At 36.0% G+C, this 12,059-nt stretch overlaps 1 protein-coding gene across 2 annotated transcripts in view; it reads left to right on the top strand.

The window, feature by feature from the left end:
- Positions 1-11,981, top strand: part of SELENOF (selenoprotein F) — a 37,098-nt gene extending 25,117 nt beyond the window's left edge. The window contains exons 4-5 of one of the 2 annotated variants that reach the window (XM_069596768.1): positions 8,649-8,698; positions 11,123-11,981. In XM_069596768.1, the coding sequence (XP_069452869.1) occupies positions 8,649-8,698; positions 11,123-11,254 (182 nt within the window). In that variant the 3' untranslated portion in view covers positions 11,255-11,981. The remainder of the gene's footprint in view (positions 1-8,648; positions 8,699-11,122) is intronic. The other variant, XM_069596777.1, reaches the window with a different exon arrangement.
- The last annotated feature ends 78 nt before the right edge of the window (positions 11,982-12,059 follow it).

Raw genomic sequence — 12,059 nt, 5'->3', positions numbered from 1 at the left:
AGAGTCTTCTCCAACACCCCAGCTCAAAAGCATCAATTCTTCAGCATTCAGCCTCCTTTATAGTCAACATCCATACATGATCACTGGAAAAACCATAGCTTTGACTAGACAGACCTTGTCAGCAAAGTAACATCTCCGCTTTTTAACACATCATCTAGGTTTGTCATAGCTTTTCTTCCAAGGAGCAAGCATCTTTTAATTCCATGGCCGCAGTCACCATATGCAGTGATTTTGGAGCCCAAGAAAATAAAGTCTCTCACTGTTTCCATTGTTTCCCCATCTATTTGCCATGAAGTGATGGGACTGGATGCCATGTTCTTCATTTCATAAATGTTGAGTTTTAAGCCAGGCTTTTCACTCTTCTCTTTTACCTTCATCAAGAGGCTCTTTAGTTCCTCTTCATTTTCTGCCAAAAGGGTGGTGTCATCTGCATATCTGAGGTTATTGATATTACTCCCAGCAGTCTTGATTCCACTTTGTGCTTCATCCAGCCCAGCATTTCACATGATGTACAACTGTTTGAATTTGTTAAAAATCCATATTTTGGAAGCCTCATTATCTTAGAGGCTGAAGTGGTCCAAAGGGGTTCCTGAGAAAAGGACTGCCTGATTGGTGGGTGCAGATACTGGGCTGACAATAGAACTGCTTTTTACTTTATAATTGAGGTCTAGAATGATCAATTTCTTAGAAATTTTGAGTTTATTTTCTTGTGCTTCCATGTGGAAGAGACAGGGATCCTGACCTCAACAAGGAAAGATAGCTCCATTCAGTCCTGCCCACAGTTTGAAGGACACACACTTTAATTTCTCATTTCCACTTTCCCAGCCCCTGGTGGCCACTATTCCACTATTCCTGTTTTCTATTCCAGTGGATTTTCTGACTCCAGATAAATGGAATCATAATATGAGGTCTTTTGTAACTGACTTCTTTCACTTAATGTGTTTTTAAGATTCATCATATTGTAGTGTATTTCAGAACTTAATTCCTTTTTATTGCTAAATAATATTCCATTATACAGTTACCCTGGGGGCTTCCCTGGTAGCTCAGATGGTATAGAATCTTTCTGCAATGGAGGAGAGCTGTGTTCAACCCCTGGGTCAGGTAGATCCCTTGGAGAAGGAAATGGCAACCCACTCCAGTATTCTTGCCTGGAGAACTCCATGGACAGAGGAGCCTGGTAGGCTATAGTCCGTGGGGTCGCAAAGAGTTGGACACGACTGAGGTGCGACTAACACTGTATGCTCTGTGTATAAGTTAAAAAGCAAGGTGACAATATACAGCCTTGACATACTCCTTTCCCAAGGGGCAACCAGTCTACTGTTCGATGTCCAGTTCTGTTGCTTCTTCACCTACATGTGGGTTTTGCAGGAGGCAGGTAAGGTGGTCTGGTATTCCCATCTCTTGAGGAATTCTCCACAGTTTGTTGTGATCCACACAGTCAAAGGCTTTAGTGTAGTCAATTAGCAGAAGTAGATGTTTTTCTAGAATTCCCTTTCTTTTTCTGTAGTCCATTGGATGTCGGCAATTTAATCTATGGTTCCTCTGCCTTTTCTAAATCCAGCTTGTACATCTGAAAGTTCTCAGTTCACCTACTATTGAAGCCTCATTTGGAGAATTTTGAGCCTTACTTTGTGAGTGTGTGAAATGAGTGCAATTGTGTGGTAGTTTGAACAATCTTTGGCATTGACCTTCTTTGGGATTGGAATGAAAACTGACCTTTTCCAGTCCTGTGGCCACTGCTGAGTTTTCCATATTTGCTGGCATATTGAATACAGCACTTTCACGGAATCATCTTTTAGTATTTGAAATAGATCAGCAGATCCATCATCTCCACTAACTTTGTTCCTAGTGATGCTTCCTAAGGCCCACTTGACTTCACACTCCCAAGATGTCTGGCACTAGATGAGTAATCACACCGTCGTGGTTATCTGGGTCGTTAAGATCTTTTTTCTGTAGCTCTTCTGTGTATTCTTGCCACCTCTTCTTAATATCTTCTGCTTCTTTTAGATCCATACCATTTCTGTCCTTTATTGTGCCCATCTTTGCATGAAGTGTTTCCTTGGTTATCTCTAATTTCCTTAAAGAGATCCCTAGTCTTTTCCACATTGTTTACTGAGGAAGGCTTGCTTATCTCTCCGTGCTATTCTTTGGAACTCTGCATTTAAATGGATATATCTTTCCTTTTCTCCTTTGCCTTTTTTCTTGTCTTCTTTTCTCAGCTATTTGTAAGGCCTTCTCAGACAGTCGTTTTGCCTTTTTATATTTTTAGTAGAGAGGCCTTAAACCCAGCATATTCAAAAATTAAATTAATCCTCTTCTCTAAAACTACACTGTCGTCTTCACTATTTCCACAAATGGCAGTATCATCAAGCAAAAGTATTAGCATGAAACCCAAGACTCATGATTAATATTTCTTGCATACTTTATACCCAGCTAGTCACCAAGTTGTGTCTCTTCCTCCTCCTTATTAACCTTCATATCTTACTCCTTTGGCCTATTCTGTGATTTTAATCAGCCCTTAGCATCTTTATCTGAAAGAATTAGTTACCTGGTATCTGGCCTACCTGTTTTTTTCCCTTTTCTTACTTCTATTCTCTCTCCTACACAACTACTGAAAAGACCTTTTCCAGAAGACAGATTTGATTATGTGAACCTCTTATTTAAAATTCTCTGTGGTTCCCCACCACATAGAGAATAAATGTCAAACTCAGCATCATAAACAAGACCTATCATGACATGGACTGTCTTTTCTAGGTTTATGTCTTTAGTTTGTATGCAGAACTCTTGCAGTTCTCTGAACTCTGACCTCTAAGTCTTTGCACACACTGTATGTTCTTCCTGACTTATGCTTTTTGCCCATTCTTGTGATGAACCCCTATTCATTCAAAAGTCAGTTCAAACATTATTTGGGGATTACTTTTGCACAGAATTTTTCACTGTCCGCATTGTGTTCCATAGCATTTCCCGCATAATATTTTAATGTATTTATTTGCTTTGCTGGTCTTCTGCCTCTGCCAAACTTTGTTGTTCAGTCACTGAGTCATGTTTGACTCTCTGCAACCCCATGGACTGCAGCTCCTCTATCTCCCACTGTCTCCCAGAGTTTTCTCAAATTCATGCGCATTGAGTCGGTGATGCTATCTAGCCATTTCATCCTCTGCCACCCCCTTCTCCTTTTGTCTTCAGTCTTTCCCAGCATCAGGAGCTGTCTAGTGAGTTGGCTATTCACATCAGGTGGCCAAAGTATTGGAGCCTCAGCTTTAGCAACAGTCCTTCCAGTGAATGTTCAGGGTTGATTTCCTTTAGATTTGACTGGTTTGATCTCCTTGCAGTCCAGGGTACTCTCAAGAGTCTTCTCCAGCACCACAATTCAAAACTATCCATTTTTCGACACTCAGCCTTCTTTATGGTCCAACTCTCACATCCGTACACAATTACTGGAAAAGCCATAGCTTTGACTATACGGACCTTTGTCAGCAAACTGATGTCTGTGCTTTTTATTACACTATCTAGGTTTGTCATAGCTTCCCTTCCAAGGATCAGCATCTTTGGATTTCATAGCCTCAGTCACTGTCCACAGTGATTTTGGAGCCCAAGAAAATAAAATCCATCACTGCTTCTACTTTTTCCCCTTCTATTTGCCTTTAAATGACGGGACCAGATACCATGATCTTCGTTTTTTGAATGCTGAATTTCAAGCCAGCTTTTCTGTTCTTCTATTTCACCATCATCAAGAGGCTCTTTAGTTCCTCTTCACTTTCTGCCATTAGAGTAGTATCATCTGCATATCTGAGGTTGTTGGTATTTCTCTAGGCAAAATAGGTTGGTCTGGTATTCCCATCTCTTCAAGAATTTTTCAGTTTGTTGTGATCCACACTAGGCTTTAAGCATAGTCTGTGAAGCAGAAATAGAGGTTTTTCTGGAGGAATTCCGTAAAGTTCAATTTTTAAACTTTTTACCACTAATACACTCCGAATCATCCTAACACTGTACCTCATATTAAGAGGAATTCAGATATTTATTGAAAGAATGAGTGTATTTACTAAAGTTATCCAATTCAAGGGAGGTTCCACTTTTGACAAGTGCAAATCTGGTTAAAAGCCTACGTTTACATTGGTTAAATACCTTTTATGAGTATATATTCTTCAGTAGTCCTTTTCTGACTTTTTTATTCTGATCTGAAAAGTGATCATCTTTTTAGTTTGTCTTGCCTTCGTTATTGTACCTCCAGTCTTCTCAGATTCTTTTAATTATTTAAATTGCCATTCTCTGGATGTTTTTAAATGCTTTTAAATTGTCTTGTTGGAAGGTCCAAAATAAGTCATGATTTTGCACTCCAGATAGTTTGTATACAATAGTAAATTTTCTTATCTTAGAAATACATGGATTCCCAGTAGTTCTCATTGAGTGCACTTGAGAATTCAGTTCTCTTGTTGTTGTTGCTGGTGCTCTTCTCTTTGTATTATTGTTTCTGGATATGATATGACTTTTTTATTTAGAATATATATTGATTCAAATGTACTTATTTCTAATCAACAGTAAAATACCTAATTATCATTCCATGTAACTTTGTATCTGCTAAGTCACTTCAGTCGTGTCCGACTCTGTGTGACCCCATAGACGGCAGCCCACCAGGCTCCCCCGTCCCTGGGATTCTCCAGGCAAGAACACTGGAATGGGTTGCCATTTTCTTCTCCAATGCATGAAAGTGAAAAGTGAAAGGGAAGTTGCTCAGTCGTGTCCGACTCTTTGTGACCCCATGGACTGCAGCCTACCAGGCTCCTCTGTCCATGGGATTTTCCAGGCAAGAGTACTGGAGTGGGGTGCCATCACCTTCTCTGGTAACTTTGTATGGCACTTCACAAATCTTAATTGTACCCCTGTAAGCCTTTATTTATTAAATATTTAAACCAATAGAGTACATTGTATGACTGCTTCTAATGTGATCAAAGGTACATCATTATATCTAGCAAAGTATATTTTGTTTCTATATTTTCACTTGTTTGTGATTTCAAAAATAATAGTTCAAACTTTTTTTTATTTCTAGACATATCCTTCCTATTACCCCTCATCCCCACTTAACCTCTTTTGGAAGATAGATTTTTATTTTTTAATACTCTTCAGTTAACTTTGAAGAGCTTCTGGATTATAAGAAGAGTCCTATGACTTTCTAAGCAGTGTATGTAGCAGATATTTACCCTGACTTCTAAGCAGCTGCACAAATGCCATGCTGATAAGAATCTTAACAAAACTGAATCATTTAACCTGTTTTCTAATCATTTCTGTATATTTGATCACTTTAAATTGTTATTTACAAATCTGCCTTGGTAATTGACAAATAGTTAAATGGCATAAGAACATTTTCTTGAAATAGTGACTGAATTAATCTCTAGGAATCTTCAAACTGATATAATTTAGTTATTTTTAGAACAGCAGAGGGCTTCCCTGGTGATGCAGTAGTTAAGAATCAATGTGCAGTGCAGGGGACACCAGTTGAGTCCCTGGTCTGGAAACATCCTACATGCTGCAGGGCCAACAAAGGCTATGTACCCCAGCTACTGAGCCCAAGCACCAGCAACTACTGAGCCCACGCGCCACTACTCTGATGTGCACCCAAGAGCTTTTGCTCCACAACAAGAGTAGCCACCACTATAAGAAACCCACACACCACAGGGAGAGAGGAGCCCCTGCTTTCCACAGCTAGAGAAAGCCTGTACATAGCAGCAGAGACCCAGTGCAGCCAAAAATAAAGAAAAGAAAAAATTTTAAAAATAAGTAAAGTAGAAACATAAGTTACTCTGGAATGTGTTTTGCAAGTCTCATATTCTCACATAGTCTGTCCTAGTGCTGTGTGTATATAGTGAATATTCAACTATCTTTTTAAAGTTCAGTTTACCACCTGTAAAATGTGTTTTGCCACTACGGTGTATTTAACGGATATTTCCTTCGTTCAAAATTAGGAGCTTGTGGATTTATACATAGCAGAGAGAAGAGAAAAGAACAGATGACAATAGTCATTATTTCACTCTCCATGGGTCATTAAGTGACTCATCTTAATATTTCTTTTAAATTTATTCCTCATTCCAGCCTGTTAAAAATTTCTTAAAGACAAAGTTATACCTTTTGTTATAAATACGAAAAAATGTTTGAGTAGTTCTTTTCTCTAGAGATATTTTTTTTGTAGTTGTGAACAAACTGTGTTAAATAATGCTTTGCACAGGTGTGCATTATAGCATTTGCCAAAGGAATGGTATAAAACCCACAGGATATCATAAGCTCATTTTCATTTGGGGAGTCAGGAGTATTTGGACAAATCTGAAAGGATGAAGGTAATAGAGAAGACATTCTAATAAGCCAGAATAGTAGAATCAATTTTATTTTGAACTAAATACAGTAGGGGAAATTCAGATGGGATATCTAAATCTCTTCCAACAGTTCTGCAACACCTTGAAAAGAAAAAGTATTTATTAATTTTTGTTTTGTTGTTCTAGATGCACATATATAAAGATCTTCATAGTGAAACATGTCTACAGTTCTATTGCTAGTTGATTCTTAGTTTAAAAAATAAGTTATTGGGACTCCCCTGGCGCTCCAGTGGCTAACTGCACTCCCGATTCAGGGGGCCCAGATTTGATCCCTGGTCGGGAAACTAGATCCCACATGCCACAACTAAGACCCAGTGCAGCCAAATAAGTTAAAAAAAAAAAAAGATAAGTTCTCAAAAGCATGCCTGTCACTATAAAATCTAATTGGAAACTAATGCAAATCATTATAGAGCTGGTATTAAGAACTGTCTGGTATCTAAATGAAACAGGTTGCTTGTATATTTTTTAATATATTGTAAAATTTTCTAACTTGGACAGTTAAGATATGATCATTACTAAAGACTTGGTAAAATGTAGATCAGCAGTAACCCAAAAAGGAAGATATTTACTTAAAAACTTCCCCAAACCCTGTGCTCTAGATATAACTCCTATTAAAATAGTAGTTATTGTTTTGAACTATTAGGTGTATTCTGCTAAGTATTTTGTATTTTCTCACTTAATTTTTTTTTTAAGTTCCTTGAATGCTTCCAAGCTTTTTCCTTTGCAAATATATATTTACAGATAAATATATAAATACATTAATGTAAATATATAAAAACAATGTACCTGTCTTTTTTTTAACAATGGAAAACAAACTGATCTATAAACCTTTATATGCATTTGTGTCTATATCACTAAATATAGATTAATACAATTTTTAAATGATTGGATGTGTATGAAACACATATACATGTGAGTGAGGTCCATGTTAATTTATTTAACCAATAGCCTTTTACACACTTAGATTATTTTCAGATCCAGACTTGGTTAGCAGGACCTCGTATCTGTGTTTGCCTTATATAGTGTCATTGTTTCCTCAGTATAAAGAAATTCTGAGAAAGATACTTACAGGTCTAAAAGAGTAGGCACATTTTTAAGACTGGTTCTTTTTGCTAAAAACCCTTCAGGAAGGACGTATCCATTTATATTTCTCCCACAGCTAACCCTCTGCAAAATGTTCTCTACCCTCTCTCTAACCTTAAATATTCTTTTTAATTTTTGCCACTCCAAATAAGGTTACCTGATTGTTTTGACAGCTCTTGGATTATTTTCTGAGGTTGAACATTTATTTCAAATGTTTAGTGACCACTTGCGTATTTGTATATTACATGTTCCTGTCCTTAGTTCATTCTAGTACCTAGTATTTTCTATTATTATTAATAGGAGCCCTCTTATATACTGTCAGAAATAATTTTTCCCAATTTGTCATCTTTACTTTTTTAACTTTGTTTCTAGTGGTGTTTTGCTATATGTGTTTCCATTTTTATAGAGGCACATCTATAAATCATTTTCTTTAGAATCATGTGTAGGAAAATTTTTTATTTATCCAGGTTGTCTGTGTTAAATGTCATGGTAATAACACGAATCTTTTTTTAAAACACTTAATCACAATTCAGATTATCAGTTATATGGTTACTTGTTTAGCATCTTTCTTCCCCACCAGACTATAAACTCCGTAAGAGCAGGAGTCCTGTCTGTTTTATATAGCTTTATCTCTGCTGTCTGGTATACAATAGATATTCAAAAGTATTTATTGCATAATACACACACACACACTCCCAGACGCATGCATACATCATCTTTTTCTTCTTTCTGTCTGGCTTGATAGCTTTACCATATATAAAAATAGAGGTGTTTTTAACTCTCTAGATTTCCTAATCTGTTTCTTTGTCTTATCCATTCTGATAATAAGTATCACATAGTATCTTAAATAACAGTTGAACAAATTCTCCCGTATTTTACTTTTTCTAAACTGCTCTATTCTCAAACATTTACCCTTATATACTCACAGAGTTTTGCTGTCATTTTTGTCAAGCCCTTAAAATCCTATTGTAATTTGGGATTTTTATTACCTTGAAATGACATCTTAAAATATTTAGTCTTTCCATTGAAGAAAATGGGATGTCTTTCTACTTGTAGGTGTTTTAACTTCCTTGGTTTTCCCATATAGAAAAGAATCTAATTTTTTTATTTGTTGCGTTTATTTCTCCTTTCTATATTGATCTTTATAGTCACTTGTATCTGAAAGTGAACAATTTGAATCTATTTTTCTTTTCTTTGAAGCTTTCGTCAGGAGTGATAAACCCAAACTATTCAAAGGACTGCAAATCAAGGTAATGTAATTTTAATGTGATCCTTTTTTCCCAGCATTTTTTTTAATTAAAAAATTACTCATTTTAAATTAACTTTTATTTTTTAGAACAATCTTAAGTTTATAGAAAAATTGATTCTAGAGTTCTCATATACTCCCATCCCCATCTTCCAGTTACCTTATTAACATCCTGCATTGATGTACATTTGCAGATGAACCAATATTAATACATTATTAAGTGAATTTCATAGTTTGCATTAGGACTTAATTCTTTGTACAGTTCTAGGAGTTTTACCAAATGCATAATGTCATATATCCACCATTATAGTATCATACAGAAGTTTCACTGTTCCCAAAATTCCCCGGTGCTCCACATCCCACCCCCTGCCAAACACCTGACAACCACTAACGTTTTGACTGTCTCTGTAGTCTTGGCTCTTCCGGATTATCATATAATTGGAATTATACAGTAGATAGTTTTTTCAGACTTCACTTGATATACATTTACATTTCCTTTGTGTCTTTTCTGTAGCTGGATAGCTCATTTCTTTTTAATGCTGAATAACATGAACAATATTCTGTTATATCATGGTTTGTTTTTCTATTCACCTATGGAAGGGCATGGTGGTCGCTTCCAGGTTTTAGCAAGTTAACAGTGCTGTGTACATTTTTATGTAGACATAAGTTTATCTTACATGAGTAATTGCCTAGAAGCACAATTACTGAATCATAGTAAGACTTTTGGGCACTTCTTACAAAGCTAAACTGTTTTCCAATGTAGCTATATCATGCTGCAGTCCCTTAATAATAGATGAGAGTTCCTGTTGATCCACATTCATCAACATTAGTTATTGTCAGTGTTTGAATTTTAGCCATTCTAAAAAGTGTGTTGTTATCTCATTTTCATTTGCATTTTCTTAATTGAGCATCATATCACATGCTATTTGCCATCTGTATATCTTCTGTGGTGAATCTGAGATCTTTTGCTCACTGTTTAAAATTTTAATTACGGTTAAAAAATTTTTTTAAGAAATTTCCCTGGTGGTCCAGCACTTAAGACCCCATGGGGACACAGGTTTCGTCTCTGGTCAGGGAACTGAGATCCCACATGCTGTTCAGTCAAAAAATTAAAAACTTAAAAGCAGTTAAGATGGTAAGTTAAATGTTAAGAGTACAGTTCAGTAGTGTTGAGTATATTCACAGTGTTGTGCAGTAGATCTAGAATTTTTTCGTCTTGCCAAACTGAAACTCTGTATCCATTAAATACTAATTCCCCTCTCTCCTGTCCCCAGCCCATGGCAACCAACTTTGTTTCTATGATTTTGACTGCTTTAGATACTTCATATTAGTGAAATCATACAGTATTTGTCCTTTCATGACTGGCTTATTTCACTTTAGCGTGATGTCTTTTAGGTTCATCCATGTTGTAGCATGTGACAGGATGCTCTCTGTGCATCTGTTGATACAAGATTTCTTGTTTAGCCTGTTGGTAATAGTGGATTACATTAATTCATTTTCAAATATTGCACCAGCTTTGTATACTTGGAGCAAATCCAAATTGGTCATGGCATATGATTCTTTATACATTGTTGGGTTTGATTTAATATTTGAATATTTTTGCAGCTGTGTTCTATGTAGTTTCTAATTTTGTGACTGAGGTTTTTTTAATTAAAAAATGAAGTTTTTAAGCACAGTCTATGTAGATAGCCTGACCCAAAAGTTTTTAGTAGTAATGTTATTGCTTCATTAGCTTAGAGGGCCACAAATGGGTTGAGAATATACCCAATGCTAATAATCACATCAGAGCTTGTCTTCATCTCCTGAGTTCACAACCCTAGAAAACCTAGAAAAACTGAAGCATAATTGCTAAGTTCTCAGAGCTCCCTTTATCATCACTGCTACATTCTAGTTATGTAGTCCCTAATTTAGCATTGAAGATTGATCGCTTAATGAATGGGATCATGTTTGTTATCCCATTTACCCAAAGTAAGAATTCCTCAGAGCCTTCTGGTGAAATATTGGACCCCGCCACTTAGGTAGGTCTGAAGTTTTAGGAATTCAACCAAATTATAAACTATTTACAACAAAATTAATTTTTTCTGGTTTAAGAAATCAAATGAAAGTCCAGTGCAGAATTATCTGATAATTGGTAGGCACAGTCTTTTTTAACATTGCTCTTAATTATCATTCTCTTCATGTATGCAATAAACACTTGTTATATTCAAAAGTAAGCTTAAACCCCAAGTAAAACTGTCTCGATACCAGCAAGTGTTTCTCTTCAAAGTAAAGTGTGGGGTTTTTTCCCCTATTTTTTATGAAATCCCTAAAAGAGTTTAGAAGCTTATTATTATTACATTTAGTTAAGCTAGGTTGAATTGGTTTGGATTTTGGTTGAAGCATGAAAAGACTCCTCCTAAGCAGAAAATTATATTCCTCTCTTTTGTAGTATGTTCGCGGTTCAGACCCTGTGTTAAAGCTTTTGGACGACAGTGGGAACATTGCTGAAGAACTAAGCATCCTCAAATGGAACACAGACAGTGTAGAAGAATTCCTGAGTGAGAAGTTGGAACGCATATAAATCTTAAATTTTGTCCTATCCTTCTGTTACCTTGTCCAGTGAAATACTATAGCACCTAGAAAATAATTTAGTTTTGCTTTCTTCCATTGATCAGTCTTTTACTGTGAGGCATTAAACATCTAATTAAAAGTTCAAGCAGCAGCACAGCCCATGATAGGTAAGAAGTTAACAAAACCCTTTTTTATAAGTTTCCATCCTTCCTTTGTTGATACCACTAGTAACAGAATGCCTGGTAGTAGACTTGTGGTTAATTGTGCAGGTGATAGTTTGTGATAATTGGTCAGTTTCATGAACAGCAGATTTCTAAATTAGGGAGGTTAATGAGATGATTGTTGTGCTTCGTGTGCTGTGTGCTCTCTGAGAGTAACGACAAAAATCTTGAAAGCAAGTAAGACATACCGAACCTCAACAGATTGCCTGTTCCCCAGATCCTCTCATATTTTTGTATCACCCAGCCTTCCTTTTAATAGAAATGTATAGTTTATAATGAATGCACTGCATAAAAACTTTATGGCTGCATTATTGTAAAACAGATTCAAGATCTACAGTAAGAGTGAAATATTCACACAAAGATTTGCATTAATGAAGCCTACACAGAAAACCTTCCTGAGGATTTGTGTGGACCTGATATTTAGCAGATTTTTGTGCTTTACATTCTTATGGAAAAGTCAATTTAAAAATGATCATTTGTAAGACCAAAATATAAATAAAAAGTTTCAAAAATCTATCTGAATTTGAAATCTTTCATGTTTAAAAAATGACACATTTCTCAGTACATTTTTATTTTCATATAAATCTGTTTCAA

This window comes from Ovis canadensis, chromosome 1 (genome assembly GCF_042477335.2).
Source record: "Ovis canadensis isolate MfBH-ARS-UI-01 breed Bighorn chromosome 1, ARS-UI_OviCan_v2, whole genome shotgun sequence".
In the NCBI taxonomy this organism is placed as follows: domain Eukaryota; kingdom Metazoa; phylum Chordata; class Mammalia; order Artiodactyla; family Bovidae; genus Ovis; species Ovis canadensis.
Note: the sequence above shows the minus strand (reverse complement) of the source record. Positions and strands in the feature narration are given on the sequence as shown.